Source organism: Electrona antarctica (assembly GCF_951216825.1).
Source record: "Electrona antarctica genome assembly, chromosome: 6".
Lineage (NCBI taxonomy): Eukaryota > Metazoa > Chordata > Actinopteri > Myctophiformes > Myctophidae > Electrona > Electrona antarctica.
The window spans coordinates 4,010,969-4,037,411 of NC_136811.1; the positions used below are offsets into that span (position 1 = coordinate 4,010,969).

Consider the following 26,443-nt stretch of genomic DNA (forward strand, 5'->3'; position numbering starts at 1 on the left):
TAGTCAAGTTTTGACAAGACTGTTGTCTGGATTAGGAGCTGGGCTGATTCCTGGGTGAGGAACGGTCTAATGCCTTTCTGTGTTGTTTTGTTATAGCCTGTTTCTGTTTGTCTGCATTGTATCTTGTTTTTTTCTCTGTTCTGTCTTTCTTACTCTGTGGGTACTTAAGACCTGGTGGGAGCTTCTTTTTTATCTGAATTTTGAATCAGCCATCAGGGAGAACAGATAGACCACTCACTGAGTGCTATATCTGAAACCCCCTGCTGGTGAGATCAAGGCTTAAATGTAAGCCTCACGCAGTATATATCTGCCCTCAAATCACTGACTCTCTCACTCACGGTCGCAGAAGACAAGGTGGAAAACAGCTCCACAGCTGTTTTAAACTTTGAAACTCTGCATACACACACAGGTAGGGAAACACACTCTGTTCTTTTTGCACTTATTATTTTCTAACCCCTTAAAACTGTCTCTTTCATTCTCACTACTTTTGTATCACTCTGCCTTTCTGTGTTGTTTTGTTATAGCTTGTTTCTGTTTGTCTGCATTGTATCTTGTTTTTTTCTCTGTTCTGTCTTTCTTACTCTGTGGGTACTTAAGACCTGGTGGGAGCTTCTTTTTGATCTGAATTTTGAATCAGCCTTCAGGGAGAACAGATAGACCACTCACTGAGTGCTATATCTGAAACCCCCTGCTGGTGAGATCAAGGCTTAAATGTAAGCCTCACGCAGTATATATCTGCCCTCAAATCACTGACTCTCTCACTCACGGTCGCAGAAGACAAGGTGGAAAACAGCTCCACAGCTGTTTGAAACTTTGAAACTCTGCATACACACACAGGTAGGGAAACACACTCTGTTCTTTTTGCACTTATTCTTTTCTAACCCCTTAAAACTGTCTCTTTCATTCTCACTACTTTTGTATCACTCTGCCTTTCTGTGTTGTTTTGTTATAGCTTGTTTCTGTTTGTCTGCATAGTTTCTAAACAGAAACTATCCATTAAAGCTACCCCTCTACTCTTCAACCATCTCTGCTCTTGGTTATTTTACTTCCTCCCTATCTTCTATACATACTGCCCTGTTAGTATACGCGTGAATGAACCTTGATCCGTAGCTCACACCGGCTGACCAACGACCACTTTAGCCTGGTGCCCAAGCCAAAGACCCGGACATCCAGACACATCTAACGAAGGAGGCAGCCTCCCAGGGTTTTGTATCAATCTTCTTCTTCTTATTATTATTATTATTATTATTATTATTAGTATTATTAGTATTATTATTATTACGTGTTTATTTATATTTTTTTATTTCTTATTTTTTATTTTTGTGTACTATGTGTTTTCCCACCATCCCTATCCTGCCCTTTTCATGTCGCCCTAGACACTACTTCCCCCGCCACAGAAATCCCTCAAATCTCATATACCCAGCTCGCTCACCCAGTCACCACATTGTGGTGGAGGGAGGCCTTTGGAACTGCCATGCAGCTACCAAAGAGGAAATGCCTGAATTTATCTCAGCCCACGCCACTCTCAAGTCTCTGCATTTCCTTGCTCTAACCGAAACCTGGATTACCCCTGATAACACTACTACCCCCGCCGCCCTCTCTGTTTCACACAAATTCACACACACCCCTCGCTCAACAGGTAGGGGGGGTGGTACAGGGATACTCATGTCCCCGAAATGGAATTTCCGTGTCTTAAATCTCTCTCACCTTTCTCTCACCACATGTGAATCTCAATATCACAACCAGTCCCCCTCACCCTCATTGTGCTCTATCGCCCCCCAGGAACCCTTGGGAACTTCCTGGAAGAACTAGACTCTCTGATCAGCTCGTTCCCGGAGGATGGCACCCCCCTGATTCTACTGGGTGACTTTAACCTACCTACGGCAGAGAAGTATCTTCCCGTTACGTCCCTCCTATCCTCGTTTGACCTCTCCCTTTCTCCCTCCCCTCCCACTCACAAGGCTGGTAATGTTTTGGACCTCGTGTTATGCAGAGCCTGCTCCCCCTCCACGCTCTCTGTTACTCCCTTAATTAGGTCTGACCACCACTTCATAACCTTCTCCCTCTCTCTCTCTACTCTCCCACCCAAAACCTACTCACCCTCCGACCGTCACCACCCGACGCAATCTCAAGTCCCTAAACCCCTCCTCCCTCTCATCCTCTATTCTCTCCTCTCTACCCTCCCTGGAGTCCTTCCTCTCTCTCTCACCCGACTCCGCAACCACATCCTTCCTCTCCTCTATCTCATCTGCATTTGACCAACACTGCCCTCTCTCGACCAGGCCAGCTCGCTCATCCCCACCGGCCCCCTGGTTATCTGAAACCCTCAGATCTGAACGAACACCTCTCAGGGCAGCTGAAAGGAAGTGGCACAAGACAAAGCTACCAGATGATCTCTCCCACTTTCACTCACTCCTCTCTGCCTTCTCCCTCTCACTAACCACTGCTAAAACCTCCTTCTACCACACCAAAATCCAATCCTGCACCTCTAACCCAAGGAAACTCTTCTCCACTTTCTCCTCCCTCCTTAAACCCCCTCCACCCACTCAACCCTCATCCCTCACCGCGGAGGCCTTTGCCACCTACTTCGAAAAGAAGGTTGATGATATCAGTAGCTCCTTTACCCCCCTCCCCCATAAAGAAGCACTCGACTCAACCAATGCTAACCATAACATACCATGCATGTCCTCCTTCTCTCCTCTATCCCCAGACGAGGTCCTGAAACTAGTCACATCCACTAGACCTACCACCTGTCCTCTCGACCCCGCCCCGTCTCCAATCTTCCAGACCATCGCACCTGACCTGCTCCCCTTCATCACCTCCAGTATCAACACCTCAGTAACCTCAGGCTGCGTCCCATCTGCCTTCAAATCAGCCAGGGTATCACCACTCCTCAAAAAACCAACTCTTGACCCCTCAGATGTCAAGAACTACAGACCGGTATCACTCCTTTCCTTTCTTTCCAAAACCCTTGAACGTGTTGTCTCTAACCAGCTTTCTCTCCATCTCTCACAGAACAACCTGCTGGATCCCAACCAGTCAGGATTCAAGAAGGCACACTCCACGGAAACTGCACTCCTCGCAGTCACAGAAGCACTACATGCTGCCCAGGCTGCTTCCCACTCTGCAGTCCTGATTCTCCTAGACCTATCGGCGGCATTTGACACAGTGAACCACCAGCTGCTCCTAGGCACCCTAGCTGATCTAGGCATCGGCGGGACTGCGCTGAAGTGGTTCTCCTCCTACCTCTCTGACCGGACTTACCAGGTTTCTTGGAAAGGTTTGCTATCATCCCCCCGCACCCTCCAAACTGGGGTCCCACAGGGATCTGTACTTGGTCCCCTCCTCTTCTCACTGTACACTAAATCCCTTGGCACCATCATCTCTGCTCACAATATATCCTATCACTGCTATGCCGATGACACACAACTGTTTCTATCCTTCCCCCCCTCTGCCACCCAGGTAGAAGAGCGCATCACTGCATGCCTGGCTGACATCTCACAGTGGATGTCTTCCAACCACCTCAAGCTGAACCCAGACAAGACTGAGCTTCTGTTCTTCCCAGCTAAGTCCTGCCCTATGCGGGAGCTAACTATCTCCGTAGACAACGCCCTGGTAAAGTCTGTCCCGACAGCCAGGAACCTTGGTGTTGTCCTGGACAGTCAGCTCTCGTTCAAAACACACATCACAGCTGTCACTAGATCCTGTAGGTTTACACTCTACAACATACAACGAATTAGACCGTTCCTCACCCAGGAGTCAGCCCAGCTCCTAATCCAGACAACAGTCTTGTCAAAACTTGACTATTGTAACTCCCTCCTTACTGGCCTACCGGCATGTGCACTTAAGCCCCTCCAACTGATCCAAAATGCCGCAGCCCGCTTGGTCTTCAACCAGCCAAAATTCTCACACGTCACCCCCCTTCTCCGCTCCCTCCATTGGCTCCCGGTTGCTGCCCGCACAGAATACAAAACTCTGATGCTGGCATTCAAAGCAACCAAAGGCATGGGCCCCCCATATCTCACAAGTATGATCGTACCCTACAAACCCTCCCGCGCACTCAGATCAGCCAACGCAGGGAAGCTGGAGGTACCTTCACTAAAAACGCCGGGACAACGCTCCACACGTCCCAAACTCTTCTCCCTGCTGGCTCCAAAACTATGGAATGCACTTCCCATCACAGTCAGAACTGCAGCCTCACTCCCAATCTTCCGCCGTAGTCTGAAAACCCACCTCTTCAGACTCCACCATGGCCCGTAGCACTTGCCCTAGCCTAGCCCCTTAGGTAGCACATTATGTAGACTTAGATAGTATTTTAAACAGACTTATAGCTTGTTACGTAGACAGCTCTAGAATTGCACTTTATGTAGTCATAGCACTTTATAGTACACATGTATAATATATTATATAGTATAGTATGTATAGTTAACATAGATACTCCACTGTTACGTTCTTAGTTTACGCATGATTCATGATAACTACTTTTTATATATGTGATGTATGCCATGCTTTTGTCATTGCTTGATGTAAGTCGCTCTGGATTAAGAGCGTCTGCTAAATGCCTAAATTGTAATTGTGAATTGTGCTATCTAAAATACAAGTTGAACCTCTGCATATATACGCCTGTAAGGTCGTAGGTCGGGGCTAGGGCAAGTGCTACGGGCCATGATGGAGTCTGAAGAGGTGGGTTTCCAGACTACGATGGAAGATTGGGAGTGAGTCTGCAGTTCTGATTGTAATGGGACGTGCATTCCATAGTGTGGTGTGCGTGCATGCGTGCGTGCGTGCGTGCGTGCGTGCGTGCGTGCGTGCGTGCGTGCGTGCGTGCGTGCGCCCAATGGAAACAGATTGAGTTAAAAATTTTAAAAATGTTGACTAATGTCAGAGATGCATTGATAGATAGATGGATGGATGGATGGATGGATGGATGGATAGATGGATGGATGGATAGATAGATAGATAGATAGATAGATAGATAGATAGATAGATAGATAGATAGATAGATAGATAGATAGATAGATAGATAGATAGATAGATAGATAGATAGATAGATAGATAGATAGATAGATAGATAGATAGATAAGGCAGGCAGGCAGGCAAGTGGAGACAAACAATGACATGTAGCCATACATACCTCCACTAGGTGGCAGCATCACTCAGCAAACAAACCATTACCAATTGTGAGCTTGTAGATTGGCAATTTTCAAATGGCCTAAATGTATATGGGGCTGAAGTCGACCCAAACGGCCAGGCCACACAGGGTTAAAATCAGGATAAAAGTTCAGGATTTATTTTACACAATTTACAGTGAGAATAAAATATGTATAAACACAGTAGCTCAGGGTTGAGACCTCCTAAATACAAAACATAAATCCTATACTCCTTACCTAAAGGAAACCAAGAAAAGGCCTATATCTACTGAGTCCTATAGGAGATAACTAACAAAAAATCACACCCGTGTGAAGTAAGGGGCGCTAATATATTAAAGTCTAACTCATGTTGATTAGGAAGATGTAAAACAAACCGATGCCAACACAAACATTAAACACCATTAACAATAAAGGGACAATATGACGTAATGAGTTACGAAATGACGTACGTTTTCCCTTCATTGTCAATGGTGTTTATTAAACAAACATTGAACTACAGACAAACATTAAACCTGTATATAGGACCTATAGCGCCCCTCAAAAACAGAGAACAATAAAGTGAATAACAAAACCAGTGGTCACCCAGCCCCTACACACCCATGACATTATAGTAAGTAAGTAGCCTTTCCGAGCCATGAGGCCAGGAGCCTATCTCCTGTTTCTGTAGCGTGAGGCAGCTTGATGTACAAGTACACCCCCTGGACATGACGCTAGTATGTCACAGGGACTTACCCCCAATCCAACCCTTGATGCTGAGTGTCAAGCAGGGAGGCACTGGGTCCCATTTTTAGAGTCGTTGGTATGACCCGGCCGGGGATCGAACCCCGACCTCCCAGTCTCAGGGCGGACACTCTAACCACAAGGCCACTGAGCTGGCGTTATAGGCCTACATTATCATAATTCTAAAACTGAACAAAGTGTGCTGGTGTTTGGAAGCCTTATCTGTATAGTCCACAGGAGCCAATCAGCAGCTAGCTCCCCAATTGCCCATTTGCAGACCGTGGCCATGTTTCCATCAGAGTTTGGAAGCACTCGTTTTCAGTAAAGCAATGTCCTGCTGCCTCTTGCATTATGTGCTAATTCAAAACAACTGGCAGTTGAGTGATATCTAACGAGCACTTCCAAACTCAATTCAAGCTTTCCGTACAGCTGCAATGTTGGTGAGTTTGACGTTGTGTAATACAATTAGATAGGACATTTCTGTTTGGATGAATGGGCTGAAGTTGCACCTAGGTAGCACCTTGCCATTAACTTATACTAGACCTGTACGACTACGTGCCCGTCGGCCACCGGTCTACTTGAGAGCGATGCAACTTGGGAACGTAATAATACCCGTTGTGTCCCACTTGGAGATCTCTGTATCTGCCAGTGTGAAGAGTGCAAACTGAGTGTGAAAAGTGGAGTGGTTAAGTACAGTGGTTAAGTGGAGTGATTAAGTAATCAATTGTCACGTATGGGGGTATGCCATTAGGCCCACTGGCAGAGCCTGAGCAGAGCCTTTTGTGGTGGTTCTGGAGAACCGTGGGTCCGACCGACTCGATACCTGGCACTGCACTCCCTGTGGGGGTGTGGAACGGGTGTGACAAATTAGAAGTCGGTGGGGCAAACGGTTCTCGAGTTACAGTACGTGCATTGCAACTGTACACACACACACACACACACACACACACACACACACACACACACACACACACACACACACACACACACACACACACGTACGCACGCACGCAGAGATGTGGCACATTTATAGTAGGATGTTAAGATCATGGCCACGGTCTGAATATGGAGAATAGTAGCCAATCAATCACACTCAGCCACCATTCGGGCTGTAACGATACATTTTAGAACAGTGGTTCTGGAAGATTGGGAGTGAGTCTGCAGTTCTGATTGTAATGGGACGTGCATTCCATAGTGTGGTGTGCGTGCGTGCGTGCGTGCGTGCGTGCGTGCGTGCGTGCGTGCGTGCGTGCGTGCGTGCGTGCGTGCGTGCGCCCAATGGAAACAGATTGAGTTAAAAATGTTAAAAATGTTGACTAATGTCAGAGATGCATTGATAGATGGATGAATGTTGCTGTCGGAACGGAATCCTTGTGCTTGTGTGTGACACAAGCTCAATGCGTGGCTTGTAGATTCATTTAAAAAAAAAAATGATGTTAAAGTGATTACGTCATTTTATGGATTTTCTAAATATTGAATCAATATCAGTATATAAATGATAACTATATTGGAACACATGGTTCATGTTTATGTTTCCTGAAAGGTATACCAGTTTTTCACACAAGAGGTTTCCACCCGACACAGTGACGATATATAAACACATAACTAGATAAGATGGAGCGTTCTCACTGCTCCAGTATTAGATGTACGTTTAATGCTGTGCCCCCCACAAAATGACCGGAACTACTTCATATTTACCAAAACCAGAGCAGAACTCCCACCACGGGACTCGGGCAATCAATTAATGCAGTTGCAACCACTATATTAATGGCAAGTATCTATTATACAATTGAAAACATGTACGCAACCCAATACCCAAAGTCAGCAGCTACTACGTCACTGACACGCTGGGTGCCGAAGCCGAAGCAGGAGCAACACACACTGCAACAACACACTAAGACATCACAGACTTACCCTCCGTGTCGATCCACGGCTATCTCCTCATGTCGCGCCGCACGCCCACACTCAACACCACCCGCGTAAAAACTGTCATTGCACTGCCACTAAAGCCGACTCCCGTCCAGACTCACAAACAATATCAACATCAATAATAAACACAAACACGCCACAAGCACCGACACCCCCGCCTAATTTGTTGCCACGTCTATGAAAACAAGCACAGACAAAATGCCATTCAACACGCTACTTACACACACTACCACTCGCTTACAATGCGCGGACCTGGCAACACTACATTCCCTCTCCCATTTGCTCAAAGCCCACCACGTGACCCACACACACACACACCACAAGTCGAAGAAGAACAACTACACACCGCACACACTGATTCTAACTTGGATGGAGAGCGCTGCGATTACATACATACACCGTTAAAATAATGCAAACACGACCGCGTCGACACCTGGCGTGGTACAAGCGGGGCGAACCGAGGCGCATATATGGATACGAACAACAACACCAACACTACACGCACACGCGCGCGCTGCAACACCAAACAGCTACGTACAGTGTGTGTGTGTGTGTGTGTGTGTGTGTGTGTGTGTGTGTGTGTGTGTGTGCGTGCGTGCGTGCGCGGGGGGGGATTTTGGATCACCTCGCGATGCAGCGCAAATGGCACTACACTACACAGGGCTCGACAGTGCGACTAGGTACTCGCATTTGTGACTTAAAATATCACCGTGCGAGTTGTAACATTCACTTTGTAGCACCGGTGCGACTACAGAATCCGATCTTTAAAGCTAAAAGTTGCGCAGTTTACATCCAAAATAATGTGTCACTCTCTCGGTTCTGCACCGCTGCTGGAGAACTATAGCACTGTCGAAGGCAGCGCAACTAATCCCCCCCCCCCACACACACACCCCAGAGAGGGAGGAGAGAGAAGAGATTCTATAGGTCACCACTTTTGGTGTGACACACACACGGCTTCTGTTTACAATGCGTTGTCAACACGTGCTGAGTTGACAAAGACTGATAGATTTAGGCGAAGACTGATAGTTTATCCTTTAGTAATTAGGCTGTGGAAGTATTCACACTAGGCTACTTTTGGATTTATTGGGATTGGCAATTTAGGGAAAGGAGGAGGAGGAGGTGATCAAGCTCCACAAGACCACATTATTGGTAGCCTCAAGGCTGCATTTTTTTCCCTTTTCTTTCCTCTCGAGGGTGCATGGGATGATGTGAGACCCTCCAGCAGGCTAGGGAGCCCCGCTCAGGTTAGCGGAAAATGACCGCGGGGTGCGGGTTGCCAGGTTTCTTTATAAGTACAATATTAAAAAAATAAAAATGCTAAGCGTCGAGCCCTGACACTACACTAATAACAACAATAATATTAACGGTACAGAGAACAGTACAGTACACATGACTACAGTACAGTACAGAAAGAAAGCTCACATCAGAATATTAATCCATGTAATAATAATAATAATAATAATACAAAATAAGAACACAACACTAATAACAACTATAATATCAACAGTACAGTTGATCAGAATATTCATCCATGTAATAATAATAATAATAATAATCATAATAACAAAAAATAAGAACACAACACTAATAACAACAGTACAGAGAACAGTACAGTACAGTACACATGAGTACAGTACAGTACAAAGACTTACAGTACAGTACAGTATACTGTTCCTGCGCCTTGCCATGCTCGCTTTCATACACAAAACCAAACAAGGTCACTCAGCCAGCTTGGCAACTTTGCGCTTTCCAAGCAAATGCATACATTAAAACATCATGGGTTGCCATTGCCTTCTTCCCATTTGCGTATCGCATGGCGTTAGGATGAGCGGGCCAAAGGCCCGCAAAATTCTAGTTTCATACAACTTACAAAACTGTGAACTGTCCCTTTAAGTAAAAAACACCACAATGTAAAGTATAATATATATGTATAAATGCACCCTTTAAAAATATAGTATTCACAATTGGAATAAAAGTATAGTATAATTAACTAAAACTAATGAAATAATGAAAACTATGATTGACAAAACATTTTAGTTTACTAAAATAAAAATAGCAAGGCGTTACAAAAACCCATAACTAACTGAAGCTGTTTTGTGTTTACAAAACGAACTAAAACCAAAGTATGTTCACGTACAAGGAATTTGACTGAGCGTATTTCCCTCTGACACATGGAGAACTATACTGGAATAATGAACTGATAAAATGGTATTTATAAATGAATACATGACATTATGATGCTTACTTGTTTTATTAGAGTCATTACAGAGAAGGGAATGACAATGAGTTAATTAGTTTCACTCATGCTATGATCACATTTTACAATATTAATAACAGTCTATAATAATTCTGTTTTGTAAATATGAAATAAAAACCCAAGAACGTAATCCAGTATCCAGGCAAGGGTCGTAACCAGAGGAGGTGAAACTATAACTTCAGATCAGACAGATATTCAGTATTATCAGACAGGAAGGTTCAGAACTCGTGGTATAATTGCTACAAGTCTTAACTTGTAGATCGGCTATTTTAGACAAAGAGATCTGGTTTAGAGGGGTGAAAAGGAGCTGACCAAGTACAGAGCCCTGGGAGACAACGCTGGCGTACATTCGTAAATAAATTACACCCCCATGATGTATTGAATTCATGGAGTGTTTTGTTTCTGTCTCATTACTGAACCAATAATGTGTGTGTACAAAAGTATTGACATCATACTTAAAAGTATAAGTACTCATTATGATTGTTTCCTTTCTTTCTTTTGAAATGTTTCAAAAAAATGTCAAACCTTTTCAAAAATAGCAGATCTACAAGCTCACACAACGTGTTGCATTGCTACGCGCTGTGTGAGCTTGTAGCTCTGCTATTTTTTAATAGATTAAATATTATATAGAGGGCTTCGATTGCTTAATGTGTATTTTTATTCTAAATCTACAAAGCAACTTGTAACTAAATGTTTCAGTGGAGTAAAACAAATAAATCTTTTCTATTCAGATATACATGCATAAAGTATTGAAAAATGGAAATACTCAAGTAAAGTAAAAGTAGCTCAAAAATGCACAATACTTGAGTAAATGTCTGTCTGTCTGTCTGTCTGTCTGTCTGTCTGTCTGTCTGTCTGTCTGTCTGTCTGTCTGTCTGTCTGTCTGTCTGTCTGTCTGTCTGTCTGTCTGTCTGTCTGTCTGTCTGTCTGTCCTGTGTTTCAGATAGTGAATCTATTCGGCTGTCTGTCCGTCCTGCTCGTCTCTTCTGGGTTGAGGTCTGACCTTCATACTGATGGACTTCAGGGAATACATGTAACCTTTCCAATGATACCATACAACACCAACACTACTAGGTGAGCCAGTATAATCTCCCCACAGATAAACTCCATTGGGATTAGAATAATGACAAGCGTTGTGCCAGTACCCCCCCAGAAATAGTCTAGCACAATGTAGTGATGAACTGCTATCCTGGTCTCGGTCTAGAGTGGAGAATCTCTGTCCATTGTGAACGCTCAGTGAGTCTCCTGTGTGGAAAGAGTTAAAAAGAGAATGTAATGCAGTAGACTATCTTCATCATCATCATCATCACCATCATCATCATCATCACCATCACCATCACCATCACCATCACCATCACCATCTTCATCACCATCACCATCACCACCATCACCATCACCATCACCACCACCACCACCACCATCATCATCATCACCATCACCATCACCACCATCACCATCATCATCACCATCACCATCACCATCATCACCATCACCATCACCCTCATCATCACCATCATCACCATCACCATCACCATCATCATCACCATCACCATCACCATCACCATCACCATCACCACCATCACCATCACCATCACAATCACCACCATCATCATCACCATCACCATCATCACCATCATCATCATCATCATCACCATCATCCTCATCATCACCATCACCATCACCATCACCATCACCATCACCACCATCACCATCCTCATCATCATCATCACCATCACCATCATCATCATCATCATCATCATCATAAAAGTATAAGTACTCATGATGATTGGCCTGTTATCTTTTCCATTCTTTCTTTTGAAATGTTTCACAAAAAAAAAGTCAAACCGTTTAAAAAATAGCAGATCTACAAGCTCACACAACGTGTTGCATTGCTACGCGCTGTGTGAGCTTGTAGCTCTGCTATTTTTTAATAGATGAAATATTATATAGAGGGCTTCGATTGCTTAATGTGTATTTTTATTCTAAATCTACAAAGCAACTTGTAACTAAATGTTTCAGTGGAGTAAAAAAGTTAAATCTTTGCTATTCAGATATACATGCATAAAGTATATTGAAAAATGGAAATACTCAAGTAAGTAAAAGTAGCTCAAAAGTGCACAATACTTGAGTAAATGTATTTAGTTACCTTGTCTGTCTGTCTGTCTGTCTGTCTGTCTGACTCACTCTGTGTGTGTGTGTGTGTGTGTGTGAGTGTGTGTGTGTGTGTGTGTGTGTGCGTGCGTGCGTGCGTGCGTGCGTGATAGCAGTTATTGGTGGAAATCACTTACTTCTTTAGTGCCTTATACTTAACTTCATGTGCATATACAGTACTGTCCTGCATCTGCTCGTCTTATGCTGCTATGTGTAAGTAGATATATTGAGTTGTATTAAATGTCATCCACTACTTTACACCCGGAAACCAGCGGTGACAACAACGGTGATTTCTAAACATACCTGCTCCTCCGTCCGTGAAGCGATCCAAGTGCAGCATGTATCCATGGTCCTCAGAGTCGATGTAGAAGTTGCTGTACTGAGCGTGTGAAGAGTTCCCACTGAAGTCCTCCATGTCCACTCTGAGCTCACTTCTCTTGTAGGTCAGATTGTAGAGGTTCTCCAGACCTAAAGGGCATACAGACCAGTGTTTTATTGAAGGATCACGTCACCCATTTTCAACCTGTCTTCATATATTTGGTCCTCCGTAATGCTCATTATTATAATAGTTATGGTACTATTTATGTCTTCTCACCTAGCCAGTATTCTCCATCAGCATTGCCAAAGCCTCTCTTGTATTGGTCCCAGGGTCTGGTGAATCCCACTGAGCCATCCATCCGTCTCTGGAAAACCTGCAGTGAAAGTGTGTGTGTGTGTGAGATAGAGAGAGAGAGAGAGAGAGAGAGAGAGGATAGAAATATCATTGAATAACAAAAGCTATGCTTGTCCAATATAAAATACCACTGTCTTGATTATTATTATTATTGAGCGCTTAACAACAAATGTTACACGTGCATATCTCACATGTTTATATAAAAGGTAAGGTGTGTAAATTGAAGCATGCATACAGTTTAACTGACACTTAAGCCCAAACCACACCAAAGGGTCAGGTTGGGAACTTAATGGGACAACACGTTTTTAAGGTAAACCACACCAACGCAACGTTTACCTTAAAAAACGTTTTGTTCCCAACCCGAACCTTTGGTGTGGTTTGGGCTTAAAATGTCAGATCTTCCAGACACATAACTATGGGAGTCAGAACTAAACTCTTTAGGTTCCTGCAAAACCTGGGGGGGATACAGTATAAATGCACTGAACAAACACTTTAAATTATTATTATCGGAATAGATTTAAACAAGTTGTAACCGAAAAATATAACAGTGACATGACATATTCTTACTGTCCATTTCCCTCCATCGGTGTCCATGTCACAGTAGGCCTGCACAGCAGTATCATCATCAACAGGATAGATGGTGTGGACCCCACTGGTAGCTCTGTTGTCTAGACTGTAGACATCAGCACAGTCTCTTGGCAGGGAACTCACAACCACCGGAGTGAGGAGACACACGACCAACACCACGGGAAATGTCTAGGATTTAAAATGGGATGATAAACAAAATGTGTTGTTGTTTATATTAGGTATTACATTTAGGCATCTAGCAGAGCCTCTTAATCCAGAGCGATAAATTAAATGCATATTAGAATATAGTAATCTATATGATCATAGGTAAACCAAGAAGCATGCAGTGAATGTGCACCAAAAACACAATACTGTAGGCCTAATGAATTTAATACAATAGTTCATATATTGGTCACAGTATGAAGATATGTTCACATTTTATAATATATTTTATAATATTGTCACTGTCGGGCAGAAACCTCCATTTTTTTTAATTCATGCTTGATCATCAAAGCATCGTTTCGAGCAGGTAATCTCTTAATTTTGCCAATTTTAAATTTCAACCTGAAAAGTGACAGTTTTGGAGGTTGGAGGAGTTTTATGAGGTTTCCACCCTACAGAGACAGAGAGACAATATTCCATAATTCATTGAATAATGTTTGGACACGGTCCCTGTCGCACTATTCAAATAAGTTTAAGTAAGTAAATAAGTAAAGTAAAGTAAATTAGTAAGTAAATAAATAAGTAAATCAGTTGCACTAGTCAAACATACAAATGGTTGTTCTCTCAAGAGGTCAGTGAAATACTCACCATGCTGGGTCAGAGAGTCCTCCAGACAGCTGCTACAGAGTCCTTGGTTGAGGATCCTTTATATCCAGTAAGGTTACCACCAAAACGCCTTCAATGTCAACGTGTTTGTGTGGAACGTCCCATCGCTGACTGGAAAACCAGTGTTGGTGCCAAATGCTGCCGGGAAATTTATGTTTTGCACTCTGTGTGTGTGTGTGTGTGTGTGTGTGTGTGTGTGTGTGTGTGTGTGTGTGTGTGTGTGTGTGTGTGTGTGTGTGTGTGTGTGTGTGTGTGTGTGTGTCTGTTGTGTTTCACAAAAATTCCTGTGTGAAACCAGAAATGTTTCAATGCAATGACCCAACCGTATTTGCAAATATAACTGCACACCAGATGTCATTATAATTGACGAACAGCAGAGAGTTTTTTCTAGTGGAAGTTGGCTGTGCTTTTGATTCAAGTTTAGAGGAAGCTTTCCTTACTAAACAAGTAAAATATCAACCATTAGTACAGGCCATTATACAACTGGGCTAAACGTGTCAGCTCATTGTTTTTATATTTGGCAGCCTGGGCCATGTCCACAGGCTAGTGTTCAGAGGCAAAGCAGCTTGCAACATACTGTTCAATCTCCTCCATTATAGGCAGTCGGTCTATTTGGAAGAGAAGGTGCTTTTTGTACCCATGATTTACTTTCGGTGTTGGTAATATGACAGACTGAAGTGACCAATGTTGGCTGTGATTAAGTTCATGTGTTGCCTATATTCTGTACATTTAGGGCTTGTTTGGACTCAAGCACATGATGTTTCGAGTGCGTGGGATATCAGAAGCAACTGAAAATATTTGTGCCCTTGATAATGTATTTTATAAATGTGGACTCAAATAAAGAAATTGAAAATGTGTGTGTGTGTGTGTGTGTGTGTGTGTGTGTGTGTGTGTGTGTGTGTGTGTGTGTGTGTGTGTGTGTGTGTGTGTGTGTGTGTGTGTGTGTGTGTGTGTCCGTCTGTTACCAGCTAGCCTAGTTACTGTTAACCTGGTCGATGCCAAATTTTGCACACACACTCCCTGGATGCCAACGATGAACATCTGCCCCACATTTTCCAGAACGGCCTATTTTAGCGCCACCAGGAGGCCGACTTTTGTAAAACACATTTTTGAGTGGTGCAAACCACTCCAACAACCAGCTTTGTCTGTACCCGTGTCTGTACCCGTGTACCTGTACGTGTGTGTACTGATGTGGCAGTTTTGCACTGAACTAACGCGTGAGAAATACAAAGATGAGCGAAAGACTGTCTTAATAGATGATGTTTATTAACGTGACCACAGATGCTGGTTCCCCAACAACACAGGCACGTATGTCCAAAAGCTTAATGTCAGAATACAGGAGGCACAGTTCATATAGCGTTAGTCCCGCCCACAAGGTGGACCCCGAGAGATGGGTCTCAGACAGGCCCCCGGAGACGGGAACACAGACAGGATAACAAGCTCACAGAGATGAAAGAACCATTTGCTTACAAGGAAGGGGGGTGGGGGGGGAACAGGTGAGAAGGGGGTTCCAAGTCACCAGAGCCAAAGTGTCAGACACACTGTGTTCTCACAGCAGGGTTCAGAGCTTCAAAGTCAGGGTGTAGGGGCGAACTCCACTTGCGACCGCGACGGGTCGCTTCGACGGCTGTCTGAGTCGTCGCAACGAGTGCCCATCGTCGCGGGTGCCTGACTCGTCCCGACGGGTCGCCACAGGTGCCCATCGTCTCGACGGGCGCCTGACTCGTCGCGACGATTGCCCATCGTCTCGACGGGGGCCTGTTTTTGTCGGCGTTTCTGAGTCGTCGCGACGATTGCCCATCGTCTCGACGGGGGCCTGTTTTGTCGCGACGATTGCCCATCGTCTCGACGGGGGCCTGTTTTTGTCGGCGTTTCACCCGTGCGTCGGAGAACGGGCGCTCGTGCTCGCATCTGCCTCTCTCCCTCCTTCCCTCCATCCTATGTGTGTGCTTCCCCCCCCCCCCCCCCCACCCGACCGCCTCCCCCTGTGGGGTAGGGGGTCGGGTGGGACCTTTGGGGGGGGGGGGGGGGTGGGGGTCCGGGTCCCCTTGGGAATCCCTTTACGCATGCCTTCATTTGTCCCCGTGAATTGCTTCCATTATTTTAATCCAATAACCATATGTTGCATCACATTTTATCGATTGATATAACTTCAATAACCTCCGGAAATAAGGATTTTTTTTTATTCGATTTGAACGTTTAATGGCCTATTGAAAAGACAAGTGTTTCTTTTTTTTTTCCTTTTACGCACGAGAGAGAGAGAGAGAGAGAGAGAGAGAGAGAGAGAGGGGGGGGGGGAGAGAGAGAAAGAGAGAGCGCACGCACGCAGACGGAATGTGTTCACGCTCGTCCTTCTGGGGGGTCCCCGGGAGACCCCCCCAACGCAATAGATAACACAGAAATCACACTATACAATGCATTTACATTCAGCCGATCTACGAGCTCATATCTGCTTCTTTGCGAAAGCCGCGCATTGCGACGTATTCTGTCTGTCTGTCTGTCTGTCTGTCTGTCTGTCTGTCTGTCAGCGCACGCTGACAGACAGACATGTTTAAGTTTTCCATTGAACTATTCAGCACCGAAATAAATTACTCATCCATTCATTAATGCATTCATTCATTCATTCATTCTTTCATTCAATTTACTGCTTTAAGGAAATTATGTCTGTATAGGAGCCATGAATGGGATTGTTGCAATGTGTGGTTATGTTGATTATATCTTTGGTCAATGAAATGAATGCGCTGTCACTGGTGCTATGGATGCTTGATTGACGGGGCCTGATTAATTCATGAACGTCACCTGTTTGGCACACACAGTGAGAGAAGCCCCATGTATAGAGGCATCAACCTAAATGTCACTTGCGTCTATATGGAGACTCCTGCTTCCACACAAGGATGCCTCGTGGCGGAAAAAAGAAGAAGTCGACTGGTCCTTCGACTGGGCCTGGTAAGCAGACAACTTTAAACATGAGTCTATGGCAAGCCGTTTTAACTTAAGCAATATTAGGCCTACACGAGAGGTTGTGGGTTAACGTGATTATTGCCACGACAGGGATGCGGTGAGGAACGAGGATTCTTAACACGTTCATGTTGTAGTTTACTTTACCCAGGCCAGCGTAATATTAACTGTTATGAAACTCTCTAAGTACTGGACCCTCGTCTGGTTCTGACCGACAGGTGTGTGTGCAGGCTGGGTGGTGTGTGACAATCTGGTTGAATCATTCCTTTGGTACGGCGACTGCGGCTGGTCTGGAGGCAATATAACTTCATCAAAAGCTGTCGGAACTTCGGAAGTCCTGTCGGGTTTACTGCAGGAGGAGCTTAGCCTACTGCTGAGTGACTTCGTCGAAATTCAATAACTTTTATTCAAGGGGGGGGGGGGGGGGTGTTGTAGCCTATTTGCTAGGTGGGTTGGTTAACATGCTGGACTAAAAAAAGAGGCTCCGAGAGGCGAGAGAGAGCTGAGAGAGAGAGTGTGTGTGTTTGGAGAGAGCGCGTGCGTGCGAGAGAGAGAGCGTGTGTGTGTGTGTGTGTGTGTGTGTGTGTGTGTGTGTGTGTGTGTGTGTGTGTGTGTGTGTGTGTGTGTGTGTGCAGGGCCGCATTAAGACCCCTCAGGGCCGTGGAACAACACAAAATCAAAGGCCCCCCCTCAACATTAATCGGACAATATCGGGTGCGTTCGCGCGCCCAGCGAATGAACGCGCACCGCACGTGCGTTCGGTGCATGTGCCACCGCCAGCACGAGCGGCGCTGACAGTCACACTGCACAGACACAGGGCACAGCACAGCCTTTCCAACAGTCCGTTTCTGCTATAAAGAGACGTGCAGAGGGATTTGGAGAGGCAGGGGCTGGAATTTCAAAAGGGCATTACAGGACATTAGATTACATTTCTACCCAGATATAGAGGAATATCTCATTTTAAATTAACACTATGAATCGATTCGAGAGTTATACTGAAACAAACATGAACAATATTCATACAAAAGTTACTGTCACTGATGATCTATATGAGCAATTCAGCATCTTACTCTACAACAGTGGGACACAACCTTCTTGCCCTGATCACATTGACAAAAAAACAATCTTTGCCAGAACAGCCACAACAACCACCCAGCCTGCCCTAACAATCCAGTATAGCCTTAAATTGCTGGTTAACAATGTAAAATGAGCAGTTTCAGTTATTAAGTATATAAGTAGCCTTAAATACTGAAGGCTCTCGTAGATGTATTTTATCGATTTTGATATCCTTTATCTCTACGAGAGTCTTATCTACCACCCCCCCAGATTACCCTGGAATATCAGCTCCAAAGCCCGTACTTCTCCAAACATGGACAAATGCTAAATATAAGGTGCTTACCCGCTTGCCCCAAATGTTAACTCGGTGTCCGTTCTGTTTGTGTAATGTATTAGTCCATATTTTTTAATAAAGAAGTGTTTTGTTCCCGTCTGTGGCTGAACGCCATTTTCCCCCCTCGTTTATTTCCTGTTTACATTGAGTGTAATTCCGGATTTCACCGGATGCGCCCCGTCACCACCGCTATTGGGAACCGACAGAATTGGCCACAGACGGGATTAAAACACTTCTTTATTGAAAGATATGGACTAATACATTGCACAAATACGCCTTACACCGAGTTAACATTTGGGGCAAGCGGGTAAGCACCTTATATTTAGCATTTGTACATGTTTGGAGAAGTACGGTCTTTGGAGCTGACATTCCAGGGCAATCGGGGGGTGGTAGGTAGATAAGACTCTCGTAGAGATAAAACATAGTAAAATCGATAAAATACATCTAGAGTCTTTATCTAAGGCTATATTAGATAAAGAGCGAGAGAGAGAGGAAATGAACAGTATAATTATTTGTAATCCACATCTACCTACTGTATCTGGTTGAATCATTCCTTTGGTACGGCGACTGCGGCTGGTCTGGAGGCAATATAACTTCATCAAAAGCTGTCGGAACTTCGGAAGTCCTGTCGGGTTTACTGCAGGAGGAGCTTAGCCTACTGCTGAGTGACTTCGTCGAAATTCAATAACTTTTATTCAAGGGGGGGGGGGGGGGGGTGTTGTAGCCTATTTGCTAGGTGGGTTGGTTAACATGCTGGACTAAAAAAAGAGGCTCCGAGAGGCGAGAGAGAGCTGAGAGAGAGAGTGTGTGTGTTTGGAGAGAGCGCGTGCGTGCGAGAGAGAGAGCGTGTGTGTGTGTGTGTGTGTGTGTGTGTGTGTGTGTGTGTGTGTGTGTGTGTGTGTGTGTGTGTGTGTGTGTGTGTGTGTGTGTGTGTGTGTGTGTGTGTGTGTGTGTGTGTGTGTGCAGGGCCGCATTAAGACCCCTCAGGGCCGTGGAACAACACAAAATCAAAGGCCCCCCCTCAACATTAATCGGACAATATCGGGTGCGTTCGCGCGCCCAGCGAATGAACGCGCACCGCACGTGCGTTCGGTGCATGTGCCACCGCCAGCACGAGCGGCGCTGACAGTCACACTGCACAGACACAGGGCACAGCACAGCCTTTCCAACAGTCCGTTTCTGCTATAAAGAGACGTGCAGAGGGATTTGGAGAGGCAGGGGCTGGAATTTCAAAAGGGCATTACAGGACATTAGATTACATTTCTACCCAGATATAGAGGAATATCTCATTTTAAATTAACACTATGAATCGATTCGAGAGTTATACTGAAACAAACATGAACAATATTCATACAAAAGTTACTGTCACTGATGATCTATATGAGCAATTCAGCATATTACTCTACAACAGTGGGACACAACCTTCTTGCCCTGATCACATTGACAAAAAAACAATCTTTGCCAGAACAGCCACAACAACCACCCAGCCTGCCCTAACAATCCAGTATAGCCTTAAATTGCTGGTTAACAATGTAAAATGAGCAGTTTCAGTTATTAAGTATATAAGTAGCCTTAAATACTGAAGGCTCTCGTAGATGTATTTTATCGATTTTGATATCCTTTATCTCTACGAGAGTCTTATCTACCACCCCCCCAGATTACCCTGGAATATCAGCTCCAAAGCCCGTACTTCTCCAAACATGGACAAATGCTAAATATAAGGTGCTTACCCGCTTGCCCCAAATGTTAACTCGGTGTCCGTTCTGTTTGTGTAATGTATTAGTCCATATTTTTTAATAAAGAAGTGTTTTGTTCCCGTCTGTGGCTGAACGCCATTTTCCCCCCTCGTTTATTTCCTGTTTACATTGAGTGTAATTCCGGATTTCACCGGATGTGCCCCGTCACCACCGCTATTGGGAACCGACAGAATTGGCCACAGACGGGATTAAAACACTTCTTTATTGAAAGATATGGACTAATACATTGCACAAATACGCCTTACACCGAGTTAACATTTGGGGCAAGCGGGTAAGCACCTTATATTTAGCATTTGTACATGTTTGGAGAAGTACGGTCTTTGGAGCTGACATTCCAGGGCAATCGGGGGGTGGTAGGTAGATAAGACTCTCGTAGAGATAAAACATAGTAAAATCGATAAAATACATCTAGAGTCTTTATCTAAGGCTATATTAGATAAAGAGCGAGAGAGAGAGGAAATGAACAGTATAATTATTTGTAATCCACATCTACCTACTGTATCTGTCTCAAATTGAGACGGATCACTGATTGTCTGCGCTTCTCTGTGTGCGTCTGCTCTCCTCATTGAATGGACAATGGACATGTGAGTGCGTGCGCCCGGCAGGGTTAGGTTTCGATTGGACATACTTCGTTGCGCGCTGTATCGCGTACCGAAAATAGACGATCTACAAGCTCACAACTCGTCGCGCTGGGACGCGTTGTGAGCTTGTAGATCGGCTATAATTCATGGTCTGGAGAGGGCACCTTTTTACCAACGGGTAAAAGGGCAGGGGCTCAAGCCCCCTTTTATGTCTATGTGTGCACGTGCAGTGTCTAAACTGTCTATCATTCTCACAGGGCCCTGCAGGCTGCAGGCCGTGGAACACAAGTTCCACTAAGTTCCACGGTTAATGCGGCCCTGTGTGTGTGTGTGTGTGTGTGTGTGTGTGTGTGTGTGTGTGTGTGTGTGTGTGTGTGTGTGTGTGTGTGTGTGTGTGTGTGTGTGTGTGTGTGTGTGTGTGTGTGTGTGTGTGTGGAGAGAGCGTGTGAGAGAGAATATGAAATCTTTTTATAGTTTCACAAGATAGTATTAGTATTACTCAAAATGTTAATGTAACACATCTGTTTACACATTTATTTAATTCCTATTTATATTCAATATTTATTTGTACATACATTGTTTTATATTGATTGGCTGTTCCACTTTTGCTTTGGCAATGTAAACATATGTTTTGTCATGCCAGGCAATAAAGCTAATTTGATTTGATTTGAATTGAATTGAATTGAATTGAATTGAATTGAATGGAATGGAATGGAATGGAATGGAATTGAATTGAATTGAATTGAATTGAATTGAATTGAATTGAATTGAATTGAATTGAATTGAGAGAAAACCTTTAGCTGAGAAAGATGAAGCAGGAGCCAGGGACCCATTTTGTTGCAGATTAAACTTCTCAATAGATTTCATAGATAGCTTGCCCACTCTGTTTTGGTGCCTACCTTTCCCTGGTGCCCAGTCTGCCCTCCTTTCCCTAGTGCCCACTCTGTTTTAGTGCCCACAGCAGTCTTGTGTTGGATTCATGTTCAGTATTTTTAGGCGCCCACTTAGTCGCAGCATGAGGCATCGTTTGTGAACTTGTAGATCTGCTATTTTCGACTACTGTTACTCTCAGAATAGGGATGCTAGGGTTTTAACAAATTGCCTTTGTTATGCAGTACGATCTATAGGACTGAAACCCTGGCTGCCTGCCTCTCCAAGGCCCATGTACTGCTGAGAGGAAGACGTTTGTGTTGTATTTTATAAAGGCTCTGGTTGAGGCAGATATTCTGGCTGTAACGAAGACTCTGACTAGGACGTTGGGCTATATGACATATGACATGTATGACAATCCCTATATTTGGGCCCGAGCCGACCTAGTGCTGATATCGGATAGATATGTATATGGATAGATCTAACTGGCTTAGTCATCGTGACAAGCATAGTCGGAGAGTATATAACTAGGGTCGGCTGCAGGGAGAAGGCAGAAGTCGAAGCATCCTGGTTTAAGTTCTAACCGGACACCACTGCGGGGTCCTAACCTAGTAATCAGCAATACAGCATTGAGCTATTTTATATGACTCCTCTTGAGAAAGCCCCCAAGCTGGGCCCTGGCTATCTGGCTGGCAGGCAGGACTGACTGGCTGACTGACTGACTGACTGACTGACTGACTGGCTGGCTATATAACTGGCTGGCTGGCTGGCTGGCTGGCTGGCTGGCTGGCTGGCTGACTGGCGGAAAGCCACTGGCTGGCTGGCTGGCTGGCTGGCTAAGTATATGTATGTTCATGTTGGACCCATTGTAATTTAATTTCACATTTCTTATTTGATTTGTACTAAAGAATGTTTATGAAGGAGTGAATTATTATTGAATAAAAATGGATGACTAATAGATCTTAATTACTTTGTTGTGGTACTTTAAGGTTTATTTAGCATATTTAGAGTTCTTTTTGCTCTAAACACATTGATTATAGTCCTAGATAACTGTCTAAAACCTTAAAAGAAAAAAAAACACTCCGCAGAATCCCTCCTGCCGTAATCACCGCAGAAAAACAGAAAAAAAACAGCAGATTCCGTTTGGCCTTACTTATAAGCACATTATAATGCATTATAAATTAGCTTATAATGCATTATAAAGGCGACCTTAATATAAAGTGTTACCAAGTTGTATTTCAAGATATGTAGAATTCAGTTCTTCCTAGTAACAATAACGTTTTGGATATCTACAATGACATTCCTCCTATCAACAACTGTCATTTCAGATATCCATAACCTCATTCTTCCTAGCAGGAATGATGTCACGTTTCCCATTCATGTGTATGGGGCTTTTAGTTTCAGATATCTGTAACTGCATTCTGGATATCTAGAATCAACATTCTGGATATATACAATTGGATTATTACTAGGAGAAACTACTATTTCAGATATCCAAAATTACATTTGTACTAGTCATAAGTACGAATATAACATATGAATTGTGGATATCCATAATTAGATTTCTACTAGTCACAATGTATTTTTGGATATACAAAATGTAGTTATGGATGTCTGGAATGTTATTTTTTATTTTGGATATCTGAAATGACAGTTGTTGATAGGAGGAATGTCATTGTGAATATCTGAAACGTTAGTTTTGACTAGGAAGAACTAAATTACAGATATCTGGAATACAAATCCAGTCTAGCTATTAAATGTTAAAACGGCTTGCCAGAGTCATCTTAATACGTGTAATTATTAAATGTAAAAATTGTATTATGTATTATAAGTTGTTCATGTAAATGATGGTGTACAATGTGTTACATTTCAATGTATTAACTCTATTATTGTTTTCACTTTAGGACATTCAACATTAGTTTCAGTTTGGAAAGCTTGGAGAAGCAAGTTCATTCAAAGGACATCACGGTGCAGTAACTATTATTATTGATATAATCTGATTTCAACACATGATTGATTGACTGTGTCACTGATCACAACTTTATTATTTATTTTGTTATCACAGAAACTGACGAAAGACATTTTGAACGAGAAAACGTTTTGTAATCGATACCATGCCTTTATGAATGACACGAAGTTTGCAAGCTATGCCAGTGCTTATGCAAACAACAAGACACTTCACAACCTATCAAGAGAAATGGTAAAACAATTTAAAAAATGCGTGTGCTATATAACAACAAACAGACTATATAACAACAAACAGACAACAACAACAACAGAAAATAAGTTGCAATTATGTTCATATCACAATTAATCAATGTGTTCATGTTGTCACTACAGATAAAACGTTTGGCAAAACACTTGAAAGACAACCCCAAAACTGCTGATTTAGTCGAAACGACATTTCCGGGGGAAAAAAGGAAGCAAAAGGACTTCTACCAATGTGTTTTGATGCCTGAGGTTAGTCATTGTTAAAATATATATTTTCCTACTAAGCGATCCATTTAAGAAAAAACCTTTGATGTTAGAGATGAGAATGTTTGTAAACATTGTAACCTAAATATGACTTTGTTTGATGTTTGTCATTTTTCACCATGCAGGTCACCATCCTGTTTTTGAAAAAATCGATGGCTATAAACAGATATCAGGCAGAAAAACTACTTATGCCTGAAAGGTCTGTTTTCTTGAAAATACTTTTTGTTGATGACATAGATTCTAAATATCACAGATTGTCTTTAAAGACATGTAAATATATGTGTAACTTGATTTTGTGAAATAATCCAACATTAATTTTTTTCCAGCCAAGAAGAAGTGGCAGAAGAGGTATAGTTATTTGTTACTATTCATGATGGATAATTTATCCACTCGTGCATGTTTATCCAGTATAAACATGCATGAGTTCACATTTTATCATATGAAAATACCATACATACTTGTGAGACTGTACAACGATTTAAGTGATTTTGTATTGTTTATTCCACAGACTGACAGTGAATAAAATGAGAACAAAGTGTGAACAAAATGTGAAATTCAGAATAAATACAGTCGGTGCCTATTGACTTTGTCGTTTCTCATGTTGACATCACACGCCTCATTTGCCTCACTCTGCAGTAAATCTAGTTCCAAATACTAACACGAGGTGGCGCTTTGGAGTCACTTTTTTTTGTTTCAAACAGACAGACAGACAGACAGACAGACAGACAGACAGACAGACAGACAGACAGACAGACAGACAGACAGACGAGATGTGAGTCCTGACCTGGGAGTCATACAAAAATAGCAGATCTACAAGCTCACAATGCCTGGCATGTGTGTGTGATTATAATTATAATTATAATTAATATAATATACTACTATACACGTCGTGTAGGCCTACTTGTAGATTGGCTATTTTTTTTGTTGTTCTCGCATCATTTGCTGTGTAGTATTTAGCTTACTTCTTTCTATTGTTTTGAAAATGCGTTTTCAGTCCGGAATTCAAATCATGATGCAACTTTTATGGGACACTGTTGTACAACAAAGTAGAATTCATTTGTGAAGAAAGAAAACCCCATTAACAGTTGAAAATAGCCTACACCATTTCTGCCCATCCCTCTAACTTCATGTAGGCCAATTGGTGTCTGTGCCTGTGGTGGCCTACTGAAAGCTATAATAACATAGTAGTAATGACAAGGGTGCAATTATATTCAATGATATTTAATTGTTTTGTGGAAAACGCATGGCTCATCATGCTTAATTAAAGAGAGACTCACTTGCCTTTTCTTAGTGCTTTTCATTGTTTGGACAGAAGACATTATAAACATTTAGCCAATATTCGATAAATTTCATTAAATAACAGACACTGAACTGGTACACTGGTGACAGCATGTCATGGATGGCACATTAATTCTTAAACAATATTGAGGAAGAAATAAGAAAAGAAATAAAATAAAACAAACCAAAAAGACGCCAATAACCCCTGTCTTATAAAAATTGCCAAAGTGGGTCTGGGTTATCTGACATGACAGGCTGTGCCACTCTGGTTTTTGTGCTTTCTGCCGCGCGATGTGCTCGCAGCCAAGTCTTGACTCTGGATTCCAGGACCTGAGCGGAGGTCCATACTGTCTAATAAACATCAGAGCCGACACACGTTCTGTATGCAGTCGCGAACGGAGTGATGTTATGAGGTTCAATGTTCATCAAACTAAAGCCGCACTCGCATTCTGCCGAGCTGCATGGAATGAGCATATAAGGGGTACAAGTGCAGCTGGTACCTTTCTCCCTCCACATTCTATGTAGGCCTATAGTCCCTAAAAGCATTCACTGAAGATTTTTCTAAGGGTTTTCTAAATCTCACCTGCACAACCCAATATTATGCTGTTGTTACAAATGTAATGCAGTAAACATGAACGTGCTGTGACATCGGCTGAATGTAAATGCACACGCAAAATGGGGGTCCCCAATATGGTAGCCTACATCTACTTTTGTCAATTGTTTAAAGCTTACAAAAGAAACAAAAAGGATTTGTTTGAATGTATTGACTTTTGAGGACTGCATACGCCTCTGTAACTGTAATAAACAACATTAACAATATAATCAGAATCCAGTCTTTATACTTTATTAATACAATGGT

At 43.2% G+C, this 26,443-nt stretch overlaps 1 protein-coding gene across 1 annotated transcript; it reads right to left on the reverse strand.

Moving 5' to 3' along the window:
- Positions 1-11,008: 11,008 nt before the first annotated feature.
- On the reverse strand, positions 11,009-25,930 carry LOC306924410 (microfibril-associated glycoprotein 4-like; the record flags this gene model as incomplete). Its single annotated transcript, XM_079502905.1, has 5 exons — positions 11,009-11,301; positions 12,511-12,675; positions 12,803-12,899; positions 13,448-13,636; positions 25,832-25,930. 5 exons carry the CDS (start codon positions 25,928-25,930, stop codon positions 11,009-11,011), a joined length of 843 nt encoding a protein of 280 aa, XP_079359031.1.
- Between the last annotated feature and the right edge of the window lie 513 nt (positions 25,931-26,443).